This window comes from Acanthaster planci, linkage group LG01 (genome assembly GCF_054643075.1).
Source record: "Acanthaster planci isolate LZ-2023a linkage group LG01, COTS_SCS, whole genome shotgun sequence".
In the NCBI taxonomy this organism is placed as follows: domain Eukaryota; kingdom Metazoa; phylum Echinodermata; class Asteroidea; order Valvatida; family Acanthasteridae; genus Acanthaster; species Acanthaster planci.
The window spans coordinates 27,768,706-27,793,490 of NC_141777.1; the positions used below are offsets into that span (position 1 = coordinate 27,768,706).

At 39.6% G+C, this 24,785-nt stretch overlaps 2 protein-coding genes across 3 annotated transcripts; both read left to right on the forward strand.

Annotated features, from left to right (window-relative positions):
• Positions 1-221: 221 nt before the first annotated feature.
• On the forward strand, positions 222-12,061 carry LOC110975136 (acid phosphatase type 7-like). The gene is made up of 12 exons (XM_022227279.2): positions 222-506; positions 1,914-2,105; positions 2,507-2,689; positions 5,035-5,158; positions 5,629-5,697; positions 7,358-7,472; positions 7,787-7,900; positions 8,513-8,549; positions 8,739-8,806; positions 9,046-9,117; positions 9,704-9,838; positions 11,246-12,061. The coding sequence occupies exons 1-12, from the start codon at positions 398-400 to the stop codon at positions 11,309-11,311; spliced, it is 1,284 nt and encodes a 427-aa protein (XP_022082971.2). The 5' UTR covers positions 222-397; the 3' UTR covers positions 11,312-12,061.
• Positions 12,062-13,825: 1,764 nt separating this feature from the next.
• On the forward strand, positions 13,826-23,892 carry LOC110975137 (acid phosphatase type 7-like). 2 transcript variants are annotated; one of them, XM_022227281.2, is made up of 12 exons: positions 13,828-14,108; positions 15,491-15,682; positions 16,214-16,396; positions 16,935-17,058; positions 17,563-17,631; positions 19,239-19,353; positions 20,172-20,285; positions 20,974-21,010; positions 21,187-21,254; positions 21,693-21,764; positions 21,947-22,081; positions 22,737-23,892. In XM_022227281.2, the coding sequence occupies exons 1-12, from the start codon at positions 14,000-14,002 to the stop codon at positions 22,800-22,802; spliced, it is 1,284 nt and encodes a 427-aa protein (XP_022082973.2). In that variant the 5' UTR covers positions 13,828-13,999; the 3' UTR covers positions 22,803-23,892. The 2 variants fall into 2 exon arrangements, with proteins under 2 accessions (XP_086993093.1, XP_022082973.2); XM_087136967.1 differs by lacking the exon at positions 21,693-21,764 and having other exon boundaries at positions 13,826-14,108.
• The last annotated feature ends 893 nt before the right edge of the window (positions 23,893-24,785 follow it).

Consider the following 24,785-nt stretch of genomic DNA (forward strand, 5'->3'; position numbering starts at 1 on the left):
GAAATAAAGTCCGCTGATCGTGGCTCGGGAGTTTTTTCAGAAGGGGATTCCACAACCCCTTCCCCCTGGTCCATGCGCCTATGTACTGTACGTGTACGCACTGTCTATCGAAACTAATGCACCGACCCCGCGCACTTTCCTCAAGCACACGTGACTAGCACATGACATAATTATCGTAAACAGTGTCATGGTCCGTATTACTTGGCTGCGGCTTACTATTAGTATTACCGTTACAAAATCCATTGGTGCTTTAACGCAGAAGTCACATTCATGTGATTTCAAGCCGCAGCCGAAACTAATTAATTGGACACGCCATTAATCAGACAGTGCAGTAAAATCGAGTATTTCCTTGTCAGTATTCAGGATTTTTACCTCCAAATCACCGCCAAAATTAAAAATGACGAATATCTTTGGTTTTCAAATTCTGGTTGTGTGTGCTTTTCTGATATTAAGGATAGATGGTCAGGTGAAGTCGCAACCTGAACAAGTTCATCTTTCAGCCACAGGTGACGTAAAGTAGTATAGCTAGGCTAATGTCACTAGCGTTGATCGCTTCTTCAATTTCAATACAGTACATGTATTGTACCGTAGGCTACTTCCAAATGTTCAGTCGTCAGCAATTTTGTCAGTTTGTTGGTTGTAAACAGCGTGGATATCGTGAATGTGTTTATGAAAGACTGTCCAATTTTTTACATAGATCATGATGATGGCAATTTTGCTAAAAATGCAATCATCGTGATCGATGTCAAAAATTGGCAACAGGTTCCGAGGTGTTGTCATTTGCAGTTAGGCTTAGGTATATAAATTGCCAGCCAATGTTTTGGTAAAAGCGTCCATGACATTACCCAACCATGCTGACCTAGGCCAAGTAAAGTAACTGAGACCTAGGCTACGTGAAGAACTCCAAGTCAGGAAGAGAGTTCCAAACATGGATGCAGACATCACTAATTTTTCCTGGCAGTAGTTTATGGCTCAATTGCAGAATACCCCACCACCCCACACGATCAGCCTCATAGCCAGGTACAAGTCAAAGTGTCACACTCTTCTCAAGAGAGTTTCACCTTGTACCCACGTAACCGGCCATTACTGTCTGTAATACAGGGGTCGTTTTTTAGAGTGATGGGGTACTCTGCAATTACTCCTAGCCCTAGATTATTAGCCATCAGAAAGGGATAACATGCCCTAAAAAGTTAATTCCAGCTGTGAAAATGTTGAAGCAATTACAGTGTACTTAGAACACACCTAGAGAATTTTCCAGACCAGTCTCATAGACTTTGTGCATATTGTCAAGTGATGTCCTCATATGGAACTCTTTTCCTTTTAAGACCCAATTGCATTAACTGTTTCGATCAGGTTTGTTTTGTTCGCTTTTGTTTAGTAGGAAATGTGATTAATATTACCAAATATGCCTACCAGTTTTGTTATTTGAAGACCTTCTTGTGCATTTTATTGGAATGGGGTCCTTAAACATGTTAAAGGTTGCCTCTGGAGGTCTGACAGGGAGGGAGAGTTTTATGAATGAAAGAATCAAGAAAGTTTCACTGAAAGGGAGGCATACATGTTTATCACCTGATTAGCTTTCTGTTTGGCATGGCATTTGCAATTATGTGGTGATATCACCCTGCTGGATCCAGAGGGATTGGGAGAGCAAACCCTCTCCCACAGCAAACACAATTTTTTTTTAACCAGTGGTTGACCATCAAATGTCGAGTGAATAACCGGAACACAAAAGAATGCTGGAAGTCAACCGTGAAACCCACTGTAGACTCGATGAGGCATGTAACACTCAGTCTGTAGTGTGTATCCATTCTGATCAGCCCCCCCCGTTTGATATGAATGATAATATTCCGTCATAACATCCATGCACTTGTTCTCAAGCATTCTATTCAAGTTAATCTTTGTATTCTTTGTAGGTGATGTGACAGAAATGATTGTCACCTGGAGCACTTTTAACGACACCCCATCAGTTGTCCAGTTTGGGAAGGTGCAGCCCAGTAACAATGCTACAGGATCCAGCACTAAGTTTGTTGATGGTGGGTCACTACATCGTGCACAGTTCATTCATCGTGTGAAACTGACAAGTCTGGAACCAGGAACCAAGTATGGTAAGCTGCTTGTGAACAGAATGTAAGTGTATTGGAAGAGATTTTGCAGTCTCAAAAGTGCAAGTCCAAGTAATGATTAAACACCCCTGTTTTAAAAAAAAAGAAGATAAAAAGCAGAAACTAGAATTGTCACATTTTACATAAATTGCAAACTTGGTACCGAACTTGATTTGCTTTGTAACGTCTGTGTCTGGATGTTTACCTACTCTGTCAGCGGATCTTGTGGCATGATCTCTTGATCCTGCACATGCATCAGCCAATCACCTGTTGTTTTGTTGCGTAACATTTTTTGAAAAGGGAAGATTAAGTCCACAATCATAGGTTCAGCTGACACAATACAATACAGTCAATCAGTCAAACAGGTATAGTAACAGATCATGCCAATCATCTCTTCACACTAGTCTATCGCTGTGGAAGTGACGAGGGCTGGAGCCCTCTGTTTTTCTTCACTGCACTTCGGGATGGTAGCAACTGGAGCCCTCACTTGGCCCTTTACGGGGACATGGGCAATGTGAACCCTCAGTCTCTGGGTCGCTTGCAAGTCGGAGCACAGGGAGGACAGTATGATGCCATCTTGCATGTCGGTGAGTTCCACTTTTTAACTAGTATTGGATCCAAGCTCCTCAGTATATGGCTGCTATTATGGCATATGATTGAAATGCTGATGAGCAAAGATGTAGAGCTGTCTTTCTATGTTTAGCTCATCTGACCAAAATTAATGTATGCGGAAGTGAGTACATCGGTCAAGTGTATCATCTTGACAAAAGTGGTTGCATATCACATCAAAGTATGTAGGTGTGTGTTCATAGCATGTTATTCATGGAGCATTTTAAACACTACTGGATCATAAAACAACCATCAGACTGTCTTAGCTCTTTGGAACTGTCAACAAAACAATACTGGGTCCAGTATTTACATAGTACATTTGGGAACATAATTCGCTCCAAGCGGGAACGAAATAGAGCGTGTTTTTAAATGAAATTGACAGTCCGTTGGTATGAACTCACCGCACTATGAGTTTATGCACACTTGACAGAGCTCCCAACATGTACGATTTTGGCATAGTTTTTACGATTTTCCACCAATCTTACACTTGTATGATTTTGTTTTTCATGGGTTCGATTTTTGATAATGCCATCTTGGAAAATATTAAGTTTAAAAGACGCTTTATACCCGCATTTTCTTCAGACAAAAGTGGTCTGAAAACCGTGGAAGGACTGATAACAAGTCTTTTTAGACTGTGTGCGCAGTGTGGTACTGTGCAATGACGTATTCATACTAGTCTTGGTTCTAGACGTGGATCGTTACTCGCAAATTTTAGCTGCACGTACGTACGTATGTACAGCTCGTTTAAACTAGTAGTGTAAGCCATATGCATGAAACACGTAGTAGATCAGAGAAACATGGAAGGGCTGCATAGCACCGTGATCAGAATATCAATGAGAATATAATATCAAATCAGTGCTCTGAAATATGTGATTGCTGAGCTGTCGGTAACTGAGTACCTTCTTCAGGGCAAATTTGCTTGCCCTTAAGAAGGTACTCAGTACTCAGTTACTGATAGCTCGGCAATCACATATTTCAGAGCACTGATTTGATTATATATTTTCAAAGATATTGCGTGCAACACATGATGGCTGTGGACAAAAGGAACATAACGTTTCGTATCGAGAGTGAATTTTTTCATCTCAGGAGAGCCGATACTGCATTCATCGTGCACGGCGTCACCAGTACCAGGGCACGCTTTTTCTCAGATGTGTACGTACATGTACAGTTGTACATACATGTACCTGACTTGTGCCCGTTAGACATCTAAACTGCTGCCAAAGTTTTGGAAGAACCCATTGGTATATGTAGTATCTTATCGCTCAGTCTGTGTATTACATATGTCTTGACATGGAACAGCCGTCGAGACGATGAGGGGTCAAGTGACGTTATGTTCAACGACTTTATTTTAAAGATGGCGACTGAGAGAGCGAGCCCGTTAGATTGAATGGATAAAGGCAAAAAGACTGGAAAATACCTGAATAACGTTAGTGAAATCATTCAATAAATGGTTTGTAGAAAGCGGAAAGGTCAAGGATCATGTTCGTGTGCAAAAGAAATTGTGCCCACGATGATAAGTGGGTGCGCCGAAAATGTTCAGTGCTCCGACACGAAATTGCGTTTATGGATGTGTGGCTAAGGATGGATCGGGAGTGAGAGTCCGTGCCACACTAGTAGGGCTAGTAAACAGTCAGATTATTTTACATTTCGCACAATATGCAACGCTGATTTCTGTGTGAGTCACGCGGGTTGAAGTGATTGCGAGAAGCACATTGCTACTGATAAACACACTTGGGCAGTAGAACTAGAACTTGCAAGGAATACCCCCAGAATTACCAGCTTTGTTGTAAAACAGTTTAAACTACATGTAACTTCCATGGCTGCAGACCCAATGTTTGTTATTTGCCCTCGTTTGCCGTTATACACTATGCAGGTTACTATTCATAAAAGTCTACCATAAAAAGGGTTTGCCCTGATCAGTTGACTGTAGATTACGATATTCTGTGCACTGCTGCAATGAAAAGTACCATTTTGAAATCTGAATGTTGGGAGCTCTGGTTTGATGCGGAGCACGCTGAGTACATGTAACAAATTTATTCTGGAATGTATGGTCTTCGCCAAACGCATGCAAGATCCCGGTTGGAAAAATTTATACCAGCCTGTCTTTCTCTCGCCGCTGAGGATGCACTTCAACTCATGGTGGATTGTATGTAAAAGATAATGTAAAGTGGCAAAGGATTTATAAAACTGATACCGTAGACAATTCACAATACCATTGCTGTGTTCGACCCCCAATTTGTCTTTTGTATTTCCCATATCATACTTTCAAGAAATATTCTGAATATTGCCTGGCAAGAAGCCCCTTTGTTAATTTTCTCCCCAGGGGACTTTGCTTACAACTTCAATGATGATGACGGCAAAGTGGGAGATGAGTTTATGCGCCAGATTGAGTCGGTTGCAGCCTATGTGCCTTACATGACGACAGTTGGTAACCATGAATATGCTTAGTAAGTGTTACTGGATGGAGTCGGTTCTATCCTCAGTGATACCGGTATATCTACCGTATGCTGCTTGCAAGCTGTATGAATCAAACTCTTTACATCAGAATCCTACTATAACATGGGCAGAGTAACAGGTGCTTGACATTCCCCCTGCCTCTCCCCTCCCCCCCTAAAAAAATAAGAAAAAAAATGTAAAAGGAAGAAATACTGCAAGAACTTTTAAAAATAGGAGGGAAGTGGATGAAATAATCGAGATTGATCCTGTTCCACTGTTAATGGTTTGCCAGTTCGCTGCTGATGGGTACTCTATTGTCAACCCCCCCCCACCCCTGGATACCATCCTGGTAACACCCATGCAGTTGATTGAGGACTCCTTGGCAGTAAGGGCAGGACAGGTTCAAAACAACTTGTAAAATCATTCCACCTTAAATTGTATTAAGTCATTTACAACCGACATTTATTTGGCACACCAACAGTAATTTTTCCCACTACAAGAATCGATTCACCATGCCATCCTATGAAGCCAACCAGAATCTGTGGTACAGGTAAGTAACAAAGTCATATCTGCTTCATGAACAAGTTTCCTTTCACCAGCAATGTGGAGAGGGACTGGTGGGTGGTAGTTAAAAAGGCACCCTGTACCCTTTTGAAGACTCTACATTCCAGTCAAACCTGGTCAGGAATGTTCCCTGTCATGTGCGCACAAGGCTCATATTTTAACCAGTGAACAATACAAAAACTCATTGGCTTATTCATGACAGTAGCCAGACCAACACTACTGGCAGATGACAGTAATGCAGGTCTCAAAGCAGGTCTCGGTATCAAGACTGGTCTTGTGACCAATTTTTGAAGGTTTCGACAATTTCAAAGTCTTGACTCAAAGTCTTGAAAGTGCAAAAGTCTTGAGATCTTGAGTCTCTAGTGTAGAGACCTTATTGTTCCATTGGGGAAAAAAATCACAAAAAAGGCAAATAAATTTATGTGATCTACGTTACTTTCGAGACGATGTTATCCATTCCGAGGAAATCAAATAGTCTGGTACCCACATGTTAATGGAAACTCCTTCGTGGTACTTGTCGGCATACTCCACAGTGATAAAGCTTGGTTTTACAGACCACACCAAATTCCATGACCAGAAGGGAAACAAGTGGAAGCATTCTGTGATCGGCATGCATATTTTGTAAGATTAAGCTCACAGAGGGGGCTGGCACAAGTTCAACTTTGATAAGAATGAAGACCTGTTCTCTGTGAAGATACTTTAAGATAAAGAGCTGTAAAGAAAGCAAGATGTGTGTCTTCTAGTTTTTTTCACAGTCTGACAAATGGTTACAATTTAAAATTCAAAGTGAGTAGTACTGTGACAGCATTTGAATTCATTCAGCACTTAGAAAAAACTGTTTACACCATGTTTTGGGGGAATAAATGTATCTTTCTCATTGTCACATTATGTTACTTATTTTAGATGGTCTTGGTCTGTCTCGCCCATAAGGTCTTGGTCTCAACTTTAGACCCTGTGGTCTGCATCTTGGTTCTCAGGTCTTGATCTCGAGCTTTAACAGTCTCAACTACATCACTGGCAGAGGATTTGGGGATTTGTAGCCTGAGCAGATGTACAGGAATTCAAACTATAGAGAGCACTCTTGGTTGTTTTCTTTAAGAGAGTCCATTCTTTTCACGTCACCTTTTGTGCATCTGATGGGAATTTTATTTTGTTGCTTGGGCTATTCCTATGATGGCCCTAAAGGGACATCACATATCACAAATATCTTTGCAAATATCTGTGAAAATATGTGCAATGTTGCAAATTTTGTCATAAATAGTTTTGCAGATGTTGTGATCTTCCAAGTTTTATCACATACTTTGTGGTATACTTTCTGCACTGTTGACATAGTATACTTTACCTGGATATGTTTCAAGAAACTAGAGGGTTTTAAGGTTGTTTAAGTTGACTTCCAGCCAGTGATGGCCGAACCATTTTCAAAGGGATGGGGACACTCATGAAATAATCAGGCATTGGCCATAAATAGACCAATCCATTAAGCCCAGGCCCATCATAGGACCTGCCACCCCCCATGTCCAGTGTCCCAGCTTTCATTTTGTTAACGTGCAATAAAGGAGAGTAGTCGGGTGCATATTCGCCTGAAAGGTGTGTACTTCCATGTTTTTCAGTGACCCATGCTTTTCGAACTTCTTTTTTTGTTTCAGCTGGAATATTGGACCAGTTCACTTTGTGATGTTTTCAACTGAGGTGTATTTCTTCACAGAAGATTCCAAGCAGACAAAGGTCAACCAGTTGAAGTGGCTGGAGGAAGATCTTAAGGTATTTGGCAGCTCATCCATGGTTTAGCAACTGAAACCACGCTCACACTACTCAGTCTTAAAACAAAGATGTATCTATGACAAGTATCTCAGCCTAGTGCTTTCACACAAATGAAACATATTGCTATAATTTTCTAATGTCATGTTCTAATGAAACCCAGTGGATATGGTGTATTCTGTGTACGGGGCCAAATTAAAATTGTTGAATTGAAGACCTGTCAGATCTAAGCTTTTAAATAATTAAACTTAGGACTTGGTGAATCATTCAGATTTTTGTGCTTGCTGCAACTGTGTATAGTTTGATTTTGCTTTCAGGAAGCAAGTGATCCAAAGAACAGAACCCAACACCCTTGGATCATAACACTGGGACATCGGCCGATGTATTGCTCAGACCTTGATGGTGATGACTGTACCAAAAAGGGCAGCATTGTAAGTAAAACTAACCATGAATTCTTAGCTCTAATGGAATAATGCAGTGTTTGCAAGACTTTTGATAATGAATGAGAAGCATGAGGAATGATGAGCTCATGTTAAGACCATCCTTGAATTTCAAGGATTTGTGTTGTCTCAGTCCAGAATACCGATGAGGATGTTTTCTTCATCTTGGAAGTTAAAGGGACTTAGCATGGCTGTGGCAAGATCAGATTACACACGTGGAAGTTTCCCTTTCAACTCATAAGTAAACTCACGAGGAAGAAAGAAATCAAAATCAGAATGAAGACAATGATTTTACATTCTAGAATAGTCTATATCACATGCTCCCCATGGCTGTTTGCTGAGTTCTGGCACATGTTTTGTAAAATCCGGCCTGTTCTTTTTGGAGAAGAAAAAAAATGATCAGAATACTGTAGGGCACTTTGAGAACTACTTGGCCAATGCCTTATTGAAAAAAATATGACTGTAAAGCAGAAAAGTTTATAAAATGGTCAGCAAAAAGTGTGGGTTCATATCTTAGCAGTCTACCAACTAGCTTGTTTTCTCTTTCTTGAGGAGGTTTTTCACAATTACAACTTGGGTGTCTATTTTTCCTTCCTTTTATAGGTTCGAGCAGCTTTGGAGGATTTATTCTATAAGTATGGTAAGTCACTCCAAGTGTGAAAATAAGCTCTCTTATATATATCTGCATGTGGTTTTAAACAAAGAAAAAAAGAAAAACACAGTAGTGATATCTCAAAATTAAGTGGGTAAAAGTTGTTTTGGGTGAAAAGGTATAAGAAACTCTTGAATTTCAAGGAAATATCTGATAATGTCCTTACTTTTTGTACAGGTGTTGATATGGAGATCTGGGCTCATGAACATAACTATGAGAGACTGTGGCCAGTCTATCGTGAAAAGGTACAGAAGCCTAGAGTTGCCAAAATGTCTCTTTTTAGGAAGAGAATTTTAAAGGAATTTTACCTTGCTGATTTCATTTTGCAAAGGAAGAATCTTGTGTTACATCCTCAGCACAATATACTAAGTGGTTATCAAATTTTCCAGTATTTAATATTTAAGTGTGGGAATTTTTTCACATTTCACAAGAAACTCGAGTATAGGATAATTCATTTATTGTAAAATTTGTATCTTTTTGACAGGTTTACAATGGCAGTACAGAGGCACCGTACACAAATCCTAAGGCACCTGTGCACATCATTACTGGGTCAGCGGTAAGTGATGGATGATACTGTATAAAAAAAAGAGATAGGATGATATTCACTGTTGATTGTTTTGTCTCAAACAATAGATGGCTTTCTAAATTATACCACTTTATGTATATTTTGAAAAGAGTGTTAAACTCTATTATTTGAGGATTTTAACCCCCTTTGCATCTCTAAAACATCCTCTTCATCCTTTTTATCTTGCACAGCACACCCAAGTAACCTTTGAACTGATTTTCAACAGAAAAGCAAAATGGCACCCACTTTTTAAGTTGCTGTCTTATAAGTTGTGAAACATGGTACTTCCTTCCTCAAATAAAAGCCATGGAGGTTAAGGGAAATTCCATCTGTTTGACCCATCTTGCCTGGTTGAAGATGGAGAAAAGATTTCTGCCCAATTCCCAATCTGTTGGACATGGATATTCTCAACATCTCTAAAATAAACATATTGAAGGATCCCCCCAAAAAGGAAAAGATCTTTTCTGACATGAGCAACTGAAATTACTGGGAAATGCCCTTGCCTTAAAATTCTTATATATAAGGCTTTTCTATTTTATTTATTATTTTTTTTCTGTTTTTTTTCTTCCTATGACAGGGCTGCAAAGAGCGTCACAGCTTCTTCTTTTTCCCCCGGCCATGGGATGCTTTTCGTGCTCTTGACTACGGTTTCACATTGATACATGTGATCAATGGAACCCACCTGACCTGGCAACAAATCTCAGATGATCAGGTAGTTTTCAGGGTCTATTAGTTACAGAGATAAAACTAAAAGCAGGGACCAAGTCTTATGTCCAATTTCTTCTCTAAAAATAACCCTATCCAGATAACCACATATTTCATATCTTAGTTTGTGGGCCTGATACTATTTTTTGGTCCAAAGCTCTGTTATAGAGTACCAAAGTGAATACGCCAAGCGTACAGTTATGTGCGAGAACCAGCACGTGAACCAAAACGTGCATACTTCATTCGCTTGCACTACTCTTCCTGGTTCAAAGTGATGTCACACTTTGGTACCCTGTAGCCCTAACGTACACTAGTGAGTTCATGAACAATACAATTTATTGTTTGTTGTGATCAGAGCGGATATGTGTAAGTTGAGGGCTTTTATCATGCACAAAGCCATAGCATGAAGGATTTGCGCTCCAAGGTAGCCCCATGGCAGCACATTGCCTTTTTTTGGGGGGGGGGGAGATTGGAAGCGTCAGCATTTTTAAGAAACGGTACTACCACTGCCTTTATGGGAGGATTTGTCATGAGTCAGGAAAAGCGGAGGTCATATTTGGAAAAGAATCCACTTTGCTTGTCTCTGTATGCTCTGAACCCTAGACCAGGATATGAGACAGGCTGATGGGGGGGGGCAGATATTTGCTTGTTCAGTAATTGTGAGGATCCAAAACACTGATGGCAGATCCAGGTTCATTCAAATACGGGAATGTAATGCTAAAAACAGGCTTTCCAAATCTTCCTCAGGAAAAGAACTCTCCCCCCTCCCAGTAAGTGGTAGTACCATTTGTAAATTGCCGGCGCTTTTAATTAGTAACAGAATTGCCAACATGTCTGGGTGAGCAACTTGCCTACCTGCCCCCTCTCCTACCTCTGGATTCATCACTGCCTGTAGTGTATTCCTAATTAGGGCTTCCAATGCCCCTTCTGTTTCACTTTACTCGGTACTTTGTATAAAAACATAATCTGCGTCTGGTTACAGCTGTCACCCCATACCTGCATTTATTTCCAGTCATTGTAATCCGTGTTTAACAGATATGTGCTTGATCACTGATCTAAGAATCCCGGATCTGAAAAAGAGGATTTAAAGAAGGGAATTTCAATTCTAAATGTGGAAGAGTCCCACTGTTGTAGGGAATCCCATAAGACCCACATGACTCCTTGCAGCTGGTATTTGGTAATTGCTCCTATTATTTAAAACAATGTAAGGAACCACTAAAACAACGTAAAGTATAATCTATATTAGGAATTAGCAGATGCAGTCTAAAATTCTAGTACCTGGTTCAAATAAAAAATGCTCAGCAGTCAAAGTACACCCCCTCAACCAACCCACATGTAGCTACTGCCTTGCCCTCTCTCAACGTCTTCCCATGACCTTTAAAATCTGTTTCTTTTCAACATTTTTATCATGCAGCAAGGAAAAGTGATCGATGAAGTGCTGCTCATTAAAGACAAACATGGCCCGGAAGCCTGGCTGTAATCTTGGGGAGCAGTTTTGCTGTTTGGTTTGGCTTTTTTGTTCTGTCCGCTGTCTTTTTTGGTTTTTGAGAATAGACAAATATGGAGGCTGGATGCTGTATGTTTTTCCATCTACATGGATAACAGCAATTTGAATCTTCAAACCCACAGAAACCTCTTGATCAAGCATTTTGTAATTTCTTATTGTCATTTTATTGACATTTGAAAGCATTAGGGATCACACTGTTTTACAAATTCCATCCTTTGCAATGTATTTTATTCCTATACTTGAAAAATCTATCTGAAATTTGTATTTTTGACCCATTGTTTACTGTGATACCTATTCAGAAATATGCTATTTGATAATATTGTGCTAATGAATAACATCTTTTGTGATAAAAATTGTAAAAAATATTAAATACAGTTGTGCAAAAAAAAAATTTGTATTTGAACGAAGTTTCCATAGGAATTAATTTGAAATATACATTCATTTTATGCTGATTAGTGAAAAGTTTGGAGCTTCTCCAGAAGAATACTTATAGAATTTAAAAACCTCCTTACTAATTTTCTGTTACATGTTCTTGTACAAATATAAAAGCATTGCAGACTACTGTTTAAAATTATTTTGTAATTCTTTAGAAGACCAGAGTCTCAGTTGGATGCTGACTGAAATCTGGGTTAATAAGGAAATTTGATACTTATGAAATAGAGACTTGTATTACTCAGTCATTAGAATTAAAAATGGCTGTGCCAGATTTTTGCAATAATACAAGTGACAATAGAGTGGAAATAGTATACTGTTTTACAAAACATGTCCTCAAGAACTTTTTGTAGACCTGTAAAATAATGAGGTCACGGTTTGTTTACGCTACATGTGCATAGGAAAGTATGGCAACTCGATTGGACACAGGCTAGGCACACGCTTAAATAAAGCGTGTTATTATTGTTTGGGGATACCTCACCAAGTATATAATCCTCTAATTAACATATAACTGAGTGCACAAACCACAAAGCTGCAAAGCACCTCTCCGGTGTAACGGTCTCATTTTTTCCGCGTGCTCGGCTTTCCGGGAAGAACGCACCGGATAAATGAGCACATTGCTGCAACGTGCCCACTCATCCAGTAGAGATCCAAGTTCAAGAACAGAGATTACATGTAGCTCGCGCTTTCTCAAATGGAACCTCATCAAAATGTTCCATTCCAAATCTTCACGAAACAAGTTGATTCCGTAAGATTCAGAGGCGGATTCAGAATCTTCTGAAACGGGGGCTTGGAAAAAAAATAAAACGGCAATGGTATAATGCCCATGAGCGCGTAGTGCTAGTGCGAAGCCGTACGGCGTCGGGTCCGGAGCCCGCTTAAATGCCCAGGAATTTTTTGGATTCCACGCACACTGTGGTGTAGTTTCAGGCAGTACGACCCCTCGTCTTTTCCTTCCCCTCCCACTTCTTCTTTTGTCTGTCTTTTTTGGGGGAGGGGCGTAAGCCCCAAGCCCCCTAAATACACCCCAGACATTGCAGTGAAAAAAATAATCAAATTGTACCAATGAGGGTATCTCCTCCAAATGATGTCATCTTCATTATACGGTATGAGCTTAGTGCAGTGGATTGCAGAAACCTCCATTGTTGCCCAATCGAACTTTCATGTTGTGAATTTATGGTAAATTTAAAACTCTGTGGCAAGCTTAACCATATTACCGCTACAGTTCAGAGAGAAAGCAATTTGATGCTCGGTGGGTTATGTTCAGTGTCAATAGGTTATGCATGCTACAAATATATCAACGGGCCCTTTTTTGTGATGTCACAATCGTGCAAGGCCGCGATGTGACGGTGATGGTAATGTGGATAGTGTTGCGATGGTAATCTACTTGTTCAAGATAAACCAATCAAGCATGCAGCAGGGTTCGCACGTGCGCTTGTACATGTACGTGGTTGAAGCTGCCGAAAGTATATGGGTGCAGACCACTAATTCAAGTGAGAATTTCTGACCAGCTCATTAGCATTAAAAGTGCCTCCCCCCACAGTATCTTTGAAAAGGAGATTGTTTGGCCCCCAAAATGGTGAGATTGTGTAAATCATTGCCAGGATCAACTCCCTGGGTCTTTGAGCTTTCATATGAGGGCAGAAGGGCTAAAAACTACGGTTGAAAAATGATCCTAAGTGCCCGAGAAAGTTGAGGGTTGCCACTTGAAAAATGGCTGCAATCAGACTTCGGAAAAATCACTTTTTGGGGGTGATTTTGTTTTGCGGGAATAATTAAAAATGTAATTGGTTAACCCACAAAAAATTGAAAAGAAATTGAAAGATAAGTGACCAGACATGAATTTCATTTGTGTTTCAGAAATCTCAGGAATGTTGGCCTGCATGCTATTGGGTCCTGAACGGTGCTGATTTTACAGTGGGGCTTGAATTAGTGGACTGGACCCATATGCGATCACCGTGGCCAAAGGCGGTGGTATTGTTTACACATTTAGCGCAATCCAGTCACGTGGATGAAAAGGTCTTGGCGGGTACTATTTGCCAAAAAATTGAGGGGCGGTGCATAGCATGCACCGACCACAGCCTCACGTGTTGTATGTGCTCATGTGACTTGCACCTGACATACTTCAACATTGTGAGTCGTGGGTGTAAAAGTACAGTAAAATCATAGACCTGGAGGAGAAACAGTGTGCAGGATCTTCGTCTTTAAAAGTATTAATCACAGACAAAAATGACGGGCATCTTTGGTTTCCAAATTTTGGTTGCTAGTGTTTTTCTGATAGTAGGGATAGATGGCCAGCTGATGTCCCAACCTGAACAAGTTCATCTGTCAGCCACAGGTAGGCCTACGTCCGGATCAGCGCTGATTCCTTTCGTTTTCGCATTTTTGGCAGCTCGCACGTCGCACAGACATTTTTACTATAAGTTGTAACCTTGTAGGGTCGGTGTTGGGCGATTGTGTTAATTTGTGGGTTGTAACTGAAAAGTATGGATCATTTTTGTGTCTTGAGTTATTTTCTAAGGAGGTTGGGCACACAGCAGTCGCAGTTTTTTTACATGCTTGATAATACTCGCTGATTTCTTTTTAGTAACATCATCCGAGACATGACTGAAACTGAAGAAATCTTGAGATTTGAAGCTTTTCATTGTGAAAGTGGCAAGTTGCACTATGTAAAAATAACTCTCGTATAAGTGGTAGGCTGAAAAGAATCAGAGGGTACTCAACCTCTAAGGAATCTGCTTAAAACGTCTAGGAAAGAATCTTCTTAAAAAGCAACCCCTAGTAAAGTAACTTTGATCGATAGTGTCAGCCTGGTTACTTCATACATCTTCCTCCTTTGTAACTTATGGAGGCCTATCATAAATGATAAAACTCTTATGCATTTCCCTCCCCTCTTAAATTCCTAGTGACAGGCTAGGCCTGGTTTTTATATTTTGAATGGTAATAAGGGACTAGTAACTCTTACGAGATCAAAATAGGCTGCAGTTACACGTATGATATTGAATTCCAGATCTAAATCTAATAAAAGTCCTGCGTAAGTGAATGATGACTGAAAAATATCTAAGAAAATTAAACAATTCATACTTCCAAGTATATCAAGTGGGCTGATATACTTTTGGGGCCCATGGCAGCTCCATTAATTGTTTTGATCATTAGAGGTTTCTATAACTTCTGTGCACAGTAGCACTGGGTTTTTCTATCTTTTTTGATAATTCTTGGCAAACAGTTTTGCTAGTTGAAGACCTTGTTTTGTGTATTGTTAGTAATGGGGTTCAAAAATAAAAGTGCCTCTTGAGGGAAAGAATATGATAAATGGTAGAATAAATTAAGAGGGTTTCATTAACAAGTTTATTTTTTACCCCTGATTTGTTTTCTGTTGAAAATGTACTTCTGAAATTTGTATCGCCAGGCTTGATCTGGTAAGGACAAACGGCAATCCTCGTCCTATGGCAGACACATTTTTTAGCAGCAGTTGACCAGCAAATGGCAGCCCATATTGCACATAAGCAAAAAGGGATGAATGAATAACTACAACACTAAAGAATGTTGGAGGTCAACCATAAAGCTAAAAAGTAGGTTCTTAGAGGCACACTGTACAATGTATCCAATCTGATCACGAAAGCACTTCTGCCCTCCTATGATTTGAACTATCAAATCCATTTACAACATCCATTCACGTGTGCTCAAGCATTTCATTCAAGTTAATCTCTGTATTTGTAGGTGATGTGACAGAAATGATTGTCACCTGGAGCACTTTTAACGACACCCCATCAGTTGTCCAGTTTGGGACGGTACAGCCCAGTAACAATGCTACAGGATCCAGCACTAAGTTTGTTGATGGTGGGTCACTACATCGTGCACAGTTCATTCATCGTGTGAAACTAACAGGTCTGGAACCAGGAACCAAGTATGGTAAGCTGCTTGTGAACAGCATGTAGGTGGCGGTCACTTTATTAGTTTGGCCGGCAGACATCTTGGAAGTGGTTTTCAAGTTTTAAACAGTACAAGTTGATCAAATGAAGAGGAGTGATAAAATGAATAATTTCAAGCCAAGGTTTACCAAAGTTATATCAGTCCAAAAGCATTGTCAGTCCCAATTACATATATTTGCACACCTTTAAAAAAAAATTGAAAATTATACTTGATCAAAGCACCCCTCCTAAAAAAAGGCAGACAGATTTGAAAGCATGGTACAGAATTCAATTGGATATTCTTACACATTTAAATCAACTTGTTAAGGTTTTCGTAGGGTTAGTTAGTTAGTTGACCTTGTGGTACAATCTATCAACCCTCCTGCCATCAGCCAATCACCTTGTTGCTCAAGATTTTCTGGAATAGTTAAAAAGTTGGGAGTTAAAATTTGTTTTAGGCTTGAGTGAGTGCAATGCAATGGATCAGTTGTGCAACTTGACAGATTATGCCAAACATCTGTTTCATACTTAGTCTATCGCTGTGGAAGTGACGAGGGCTGGAGCCCTCTGTTTTTCTTCACTGCGCTTCGGGATGGTAGCAACTGGAGCCCTCACTTGGCCCTTTACGGGGACATGGGCAATGTGAATCCTCAGTCTCTGGGTCGCTTGCAAGTCGGAGCACAGGGAGGACAGTATGATGCCATCTTGCATGTCGGTGAGTTCCACTTTTAACCTATGCTATGATGATACTGTAGGATCCAAGCTCCCTGATATATGGCATGTGATACAAATGCTGACGAAAAAGATTTAGAGCTGTCCTGTCCTATGTTTAGGTCATTGGACCAATGCAGTAGTGAGTATGTTAGTCAAGTGTGTTGGTCAGTCTTGACAAAAATGGTGGCACATGATGTCGCAACAATATGATAGGTACTTTGTCCTAGCATGTTGTCTATCAAAGCACTTTAAACACTATTGGGCTGTAAAACAGCCGTTAGGCAATCTGAGCTCTTTGGAACTTTCAACAAAACAATATCGGGTACAATATCCACCTGAAACACTTTGGAACACAATTGTATGCAAATAACAATGTAACCTGGCAAAGGATCTTGGGAAAAAGTAGATCTTGTTGACAATTCACAATGTCATTGCAGTATTAAACCCCAAACTTGGCTTTGTATTTCCTACATCATGTGACCTTCAAGAGATGTTCTGATCATCTGGCTAGATGCCTACATGTTGATATTTTTCCCCAGGGGACTTCGCCTACAACTTCAACTACAATGAAGGCAAAGTGGGAGATGAGTTTATGCGCCAGATTGAGTCGGTTGCAGCCTACGTGCCTTACATGACAGCAGTTGGTAACCATGAAGTTGCCTAGTAAGTGTAACTATAAATAGACGTGTGATCCATAGCTCCCAGTGTTTTATATTCAGTACATTGTTTTCAAGCTGTATGAATCACGCTGATTACGTCAGAATCCCAATGTAACATTAGTGAACCTTCCCTAAAAGGGAAAAGGAAATTAAAATCAAAGGGAAAAAAGGAAAATTGAAAGAACATAAAAAAGTTGGAAAGGGGATGAAAATCAGCATTAGCTCAAAAATACTGAGGATTGACTCTGTTCCACTGTTGACAGTTGTCAGTTTACTGGTAATGAGTACTTAATTGTCAACCCCCCCACCCCAAAAAACATCCTGGTGACGCCCATGCACCATGATTAGGAAAACCTTAGCAGTAAGGACAGCACTGGTTCAAAACACCTGGTAAAATTAAGACACCTGAATTTGTGTAAAATCATTGCAATTCAGTCCTATAAATAGTTTTGGAGTCTGTTTAAACTGAATTTTTCAGCAACTGACATTTTATTTGCCACACCAACAGTAATTTTTCCCACTACAAGAATCGGTTCACCATGCCATCCTATGAAGCCAACCAGAATCTGTGGTACAGGTAAGCAGCAAAATCTTACCCACTTCATGAACAAGTATCCCCTCATTTGCAGAGCAGAGAGAGGCTCAAAGTAATTACCAAATAGGTACCCTGTACCCATGTGAGGATGCTACATTCCAGTAAAACTCATCAGAAATGCTGTGTTATTTGTGCACATGGGCTCATACTTAGTGCACACAACAAAAGCTTGAGGCTTTTCAACAACAGGAAGCAGGCGATTGGCCTGTGGATTTGTAGTACATGTGATGTACAGTTGTCAGACGAATCCATCTGCAGGAGGCACTCCTAGTCTTTGTAAAGGGCTCCACTCTTTCATTTCACTGGATGTGGAGATGGGAATTCTTTTGGAGTGTGTATGAGTTTGTTTCTGCATTCAGTTGGGGACCCTGAACAATAGAGGACAATAAGGTCCCCGATTGACAGAAGGTCCCCGATTGACAACTGTGTACAAAACATATGGGTGGTCCTGTAAAAAAGTTAAAGTACAAACAAAAGAGGAACAATAGGGGGTCCCCAGTTGCAGGCAAATACACACTTATGTGTGTGTGTGTCTTGCTGGGGTTTTTCCCTTTAAAGTGCAACTGCAATGAATTTTCATTAGACACAATTTTTCTGCATCTTTGCACTCTTCCTCAATGTATGAAAACTCTTTTACATTTCAAGTTGGTTAAATGCACTGAAAAGTGCATGCTTTAAACAATTGAAATTATCCATACTTTTCCAGACAGCTGAGGGCACTGTTGCTTTGAAATTATATAGGGAAGACTAGGTTCAGTGCATAGGTGTTTCTGTTCAAATTGTGAATCCAGAATTTACAAACTGAACACATTTCTGAGAGAGGGATTTATGCTTTCTAATTGTTACACACATAAACAACAAAGAAGAGAAAACTAAGCCCAGGGAAATCTACAATTTTTTGTGCAAACCAATGTAACACTGAGGCTTCTTCCTAAGATGGCATCACAGTTTTGCTCATATGGAAATACTCATTAACATAAAAGCCAAAAAGGCATTAAAATAGAAACAGAAGTTAAAAATAAGGTTAACTGAGGCACAGAGGTGCATTTTGGAGGTTTTTTAATCACAAAAATTGATTGCAGCTACCCTTGAATGAAAGGGAAAAAGTCATGCATGCTACATGCCTTGGGCTTGCAAACCAGTTGTACATAACTGTGGTGTTTTACCCAAATGGGACATTATTGCTTGTAAAAGGACCTTGCACGTTCAGAGAACCCATAGGTGTAAATTTGTTAATGCTGTATAGATCATTGATTCCAGAATATGATTTCCACAAGAAAACCGTCTACTTTGATGGCCACTAGTCAAACTCATAAGCAGTCACTTTTTTTCTGATAACATCCTCTTTCATCTTCTGCTTTTATCTTGAAAAGTGATCGAGGCCCAAGCTAACAAAACTCAAAATGTGTTGCTGCATTTTGAAGCCTCATACGTGTCTTCCACTAAGTGTTTCTCAACATAAATAAATAGACCAAAATGGATGAAGGTCATTTTTCATGCAAGTCAGGGCATGAGTTTTTCCCAAGCTTCCTGCATGGAATTTGAGGTAGATCTTGATATGATCTTTCCAACTCCCTTTTTTGTTCTAGCTGGAATATTGGACCAGTTCACTTTGTGGTGTTTTCAACTGAGGTGTATTTCTTCCTAGAAGACTCCAAGCAGACAAAGGTCAACCAGTTGAAGTGGTTGGAAGAAGATCTCAAGGTATTTGGTAGCTCATTTTTTTCACCCAGAGTTTTGCAACTTAACGTCACACTGGTGACTCAGCACTACTCAGGAAGAGCCTGTAAGCAGTCTAAAACAGAGATGTTTCTGTGACAAGCAAGGATGGATTGAGTACATAATTTTATGGGGGGGTGGCTAAACTTTTCAGGGTGGCCAATAAATGTGAAAAGTTTTCATTTATTACAATCTGTGAATGAGGATAAGCTGATCATTCGGGCCCTCACAATGAAGAAGAAACAAGGAAATGTTTAGTTTTAAAGGTAGGAAAAAAATCCAGATAATTGTACCCAGGGAAACCCACGGCATCTGGTTTGGAATGAAACCTAAACTCCATGTAGACATTGATGGGATTTGAACCTGGGCCGCAGCGGTGGAAGGCGAGGAAAGAGCAAACTGGACTCCCTTCCGTGTATCCTTTTATGGCCTTTCTGTGGGGTTGAGGTTAAGTTTAGGGCTTTGTATGCTTCTTGAAAGAAGAGAAATGGAAAAAATTGCCTTCTTCGTAGGATTAAAAAAAATGGATGGAGGTCGGTGTTTTGGCCCTCGTTGGTCCCCCCCGGATTCACCCTTGATGACATGCATCTTGTTGCAGGAATTGCTCCTGTATTGATTTTTTTTAAGGCTGGAGCCTCTAAAAGAATAAAACCTTTCCCTCCACAATTTTCAAGTGCCATTTTCTTATAAGTTTTTTTGTGCATATGGTGTATTGGTGATCTGAGCCAGACCTAATACAGTTCAAGATAAGGTCAGTCATTTAACTACTGGCTGCAATTGTCTGAAACATGATTTTCTATTAGGAAGCAAGTGATCCAAAGAACAGAACCCAACATCCCTGGATCATAACACTGGGACATCGGCCGATGTATTGCTCAGACCTTGATGGTGATGATTGTAACAAAAATGGTAGCCTCGTGAGTATACCTCACAGGGAGTATATTAGTTTTCATTGACTAGCTGGATAACTTGAATGAGAGATCAGAAATGAAATGTGACTTCTTATAGTTTTGATGTCAGTAGATCCAGGATGAGAAAGCAAAGGCTGTGATATGGAGATCATCCTTGAGAGTATACATGTGTTATTTAGGCTCTGTCCAGAGTGCTTGGGACAGTTCCTTGGACTTACAAGTTCAAGGGCCTTGATAGCTGTGGTAAGATTAGATCGAATTTCATAAGATGATATTACATACTTGGAGACTCCCTTTCAACCCAAAAGCAAAGACACAAGTTTGAAAGAAACAAATATCAGTTTGAAGACAATGATGTTACTTTCTTGAAAAGTCTGTAGCAGCTGTTCCCTGTGGCTGTGTGTAGAGTTCTAGCACATACTGTTTGAAATCCAGCATGGGTTTTGGAAGAATAAAAAAGATCAGAATGCAGTTTGTCCATGTGATAACTACTTGGCCAATTCCTTATTGGAAAGGAGTATGATTATTATTAGAAACATTTATGGTGAAATGGTCAGTATACAATTTTCTGGAATCAAAAAGCAAGACTTTTGGATGGATAGATAGTCCACTACTTAGCTTGTTTTCTATTTCTTTGTGAAGTTTTCCAAAATTACAAGGCAGCTACTTACTCTTTTCATCATTCCTTTGATAGGTTCGAGCGGCTTTGGAGGATTTATTTTACAAGCATGGTAAGTCACTCCAAATGTGAAAATAAGATCTCTAATATTTGTCTGCATTTTGTTTTAAACAAAGTTGAAAAACTGGAGAGTTGTTTTAAAAATGAGCTGGTAAAATTAGTTGTTTTTGGTGAAAAGGTGGAACAAATTTTTAAGGAAATATTTTATAATGCCCTTAACTTTTACAGGTGTTGATATGGAGATCTGGGCTCATGAACATAACTATGAGAGACTGTGGCCAGTCTATCGTGAAAAGGTACAGAAGCTTAGAGTTGCCAAAATGTCTCTGTTAGAGAGTTTTGTAGGGACTCTACATTGCTGATTTCATTTCGCATAGCATCAATCACCAGAAAGGAAGAATCTAATATATACATCCTCAGTGCAGTATACTAAGTGGTTTGCCTCGGGGGGTAATTCCAGAAATTAGGGGTCCAAAAGTGTGACATTTTCGTGTCCCTGTTACATCTGACCTTTGTTATTAATTTGAAATTAGAAAATGTGTTCTAAACTTACAAAATCATATGTCAGATGTGACAGTGACACAAAAAAGGACCCCTAATTCCTGTAATTATGCATAGTTTCTAGCATCTAATACTTCAGTGGGGGAAACTGTTTCATATTTCAAATATATCAAAGAAACTGAAGTATCGGTGTAGGATGATTCATGTATTCAAAAATTGTACCTGTTTGATAGGTTTACAATGGCAGTACAGAGGCACCGTACACAAATCCTAAGGCACCTGTGCACATCACTACTGGGTCAGCGGTAAGTGATGGATGATAATGGCATTAAGAAAAGATACATAATGAAAAACACTTTTAATTATTTTGCTTGAAACAGTACAGGACTTTCTTAATTATTCCAATTTATGTACCTGTACACACTTGTTGATAAGAGTCTTAACCTCTCATATTTCTGCCTTGTCTTTGTTTTTCTTTGTACGGAAGGGGTGCCAATCACGCCACGATTTGTTCTCTCATCCAAGGCCATGGGATGCTTTCCGAGCCCTTGACTATGGTTTCACATTGATGCATGTGATCAACGGAACCCATCTGACCTGGCAACAAATCTCAGATGATCAGGTAGTCTGTCAGGGTTTCCTGTTTTTGGAGACACAAACCAAAAGCTGCTATCTAGTCAAAGGTCTTATTTGTCCTCCATAACTTGGTCCATCAGTAAGAGAATTCTCATCCTCAAGAAAAGTGGTTGTACTTTGCTTTAATGGCTGATGCCTTTAATTAATAGCACAATATTTGACATTATGTTGGAGGGGGGACTTATTTCCCCTTCCCCTCCACATCATGGGATATGCCACTGTCAGCAGTGAGTTCCTAATTAGGGCTTCTGATGACCCTCCCTTTTACACCTTAATTAGTAGTGTGGAGAAAAATGGACTCTGCCACTGTCTGGTTGTGACCCTATACCTGCATTGTTTGACAGATAAGCGCTTGATTACTGATCTGAGATTCCAGATTTGAAGAAGAGGATTTCAGGAAGCAAGTTCAATTCTATGTGTGGAAATAACCCCATGGTATAGTTGCATGGGAAACCCCACGAGACCAACTAGACATGAGCAGGTGTAATCCAAACACATTTAAGGACTTGGTTGGATTCAATTAGGATCAGCAAGCAAAGTACACCCTCACCAACCGGACTACTACCTTGCCCCTTTCCCAACATCTTTCTGTGACCCTCAAAAACATTTTTTTTCTCTTTTTAACCTTTTTGATCATGCAGCATGGGAAAGTGATTGACGACGTGCTGCTCATCAAAGACAAGCATGGCCCAGAAGCCTGGCTGTAATCACGGGAGCAGTTTTACTGTTTGGATTTCTGTTCTTTGTTATTGAAAGTGGATAAATGCTGAATGCCATAATTTACTCCATATGTATACATGTATAGCATTGATTTGAATATGTACTCCCAAAGCAACTTGACCCCTTGATCAAAAATTTTTGTGGCATTTTGTATTTACATTTGAAACCATTTTTAATGAGATCACTCTGTTTTTCAAGTCGTGTGTTTTGCACTGTATGTGATGTATAGTTTTTCAAACAATTCTGAAATTTGTCCTATTGCCAAATTGTTGACTGCAATAGCTTTTCAAAATATGTGCTAATTGATAATCTTCTTGTGTGTTTTATAGTTAAATGATGACACTTTTTGTAAACAAATTATAGATATATAAAGATATATATAAAGCGTACAAAACAGTTTTAAAATGTGTTTAGTTGCATGTAAATGGATCTTGCCCAAGAATAAATCTAAGACATACATAAATCAAGAGCGGAGCCAGGATTTTTGCCGGGGGTTCAGGAAATTTTTGTTTGCTGGGGGGGGGGGCTCTGAATGTAGTAGTCTTCCTTTTGAAGCCATTTAAGATCTTGTTGTTTTAAGCATGCATGCAAATTAAGGCCCCTAGGTAATAGGGGGTCTTCCAAAACCTGTAGATTTAGACTCCGTAAAAAACAAAATCCGGCAATGGGGGTTGGGGGTGGGATCCTCTGCATGACAAATTGTATTTCAGATTTTGAAGCTATTCCACAGTACTTGTTGAAATATTATACTTGTTTAGTACTTTCCTATTTTGTTATATACTTTTACATGTATAACATTGCAGGATACTGCTTAAAGCTATAAATGGATGCAACACTGAATGCTCACTGAAGGCGGGGTGTAAATGGAACTTGGTTTTGCTTTTTGTTTGTTTCTATTTCGTCTTTGAAATTCTAAACTTTACCCAAAACACTATCATAAAAAAAACCAAGAACACACAGTCTCTAGTTTCTTGGTTTATATAACTTTTAAAACAGAGACTTGTATCACTCAGCCGTGAGTATGTAAAAATGGCTCTTTTTGATTTTGCAATAAAACCAAATTACAATAAATTACAAGTGTGTTATTTTTGTAAAGTTGATAAAAAGATGGATCACAGTTAACCAAGTGAAAGTAAAAATAAGCCCTGAAATTTTTTGTATGACAAATTCTTAGTGTTGAAGTTTAGTTTTTGGCTCACAGCTTTAATTTTGAACTTGAATAGTTTGTATAATATACATTTACCATAAAATTTGATGTTTGGTGAACACCTGTACCGACTGAGAAATACGCATTATAATATAGATGACTAAAATTTGTTGGGAGGGGGCCCAATCATGCAGCTTGCAATTGTATGGTATACGAGTCATTTGGAGTAGTAGACACTCAAGGCTCGCAACCATTATCATTTTGACTTCCCTTCTTGAAAAAAGGCAGGAAAACCGAGCAGGTAAATAAATCTCTGCACGCAAAGTTCATGAAATAACCAGTGGATGCTACAATCCTGGACAAATCTCTTTAGAACATGCCTCCCCCTCGCCCTCTGTCAGTGTTGTTTCTCATTTGGCAAGCTGGGTCGAATCTTGGTCCAATAAATGACCGAACATTGAATGCGGGAGAGGGGGATCTTTTCACCGCGCTTCCCACAAGATGTTCTAACTATTTTGTCCAGGATTGTAGTTTGTTTGAAAAGAGTATCCTTTGCCCAAGAAGGCCATTCACGCCCGATATTTTATGTGTTACTTGTAAATACCTTATCCAGGTTTGCCCTTCTTAAACGTTCGAGTGAACGCTGATAGAGTCCTAGTCCTTGGTTTGGGTCATTATCAGTGTATATTCTCCTGATCTAGCGTTTAAACTGACTAGCCAAGCACATAATTATTTACTCCCTTATTTATTGGGGACAAAATGTGATTAATTGTCGCTAGCCTGGCTGAAAGTATATTTATACTGGAATGGAAACTGTCATTAA

Coding starts and splice junctions, on each gene's coding strand:
- LOC110975136 (XM_022227279.2), top strand. CDS start 398: ATGACGAATATCTTTGGTTTTCAAATTCTGGTTGTGTGTGCTTTTCTG. Junction 2,690..5,034: donor TGATGCCATCTTGCATGTCG/GTGAGTTCCACT, acceptor TTTTCTCCCCAG/GGGACTTTGCTTACAACTTC. Junction 7,901..8,512: donor GTACCAAAAAGGGCAGCATT/GTAAGTAAAACT, acceptor TTCCTTTTATAG/GTTCGAGCAGCTTTGGAGGA.
- LOC110975137 (XM_022227281.2), top strand. CDS start 14,000: ATGACGGGCATCTTTGGTTTCCAAATTTTGGTTGCTAGTGTTTTTCTG. Junction 17,059..17,562: donor GGTAACCATGAAGTTGCCTA/GTAAGTGTAACT, acceptor CCACACCAACAG/TAATTTTTCCCACTACAAGA. Junction 20,286..20,973: donor GTAACAAAAATGGTAGCCTC/GTGAGTATACCT, acceptor TTCCTTTGATAG/GTTCGAGCGGCTTTGGAGGA.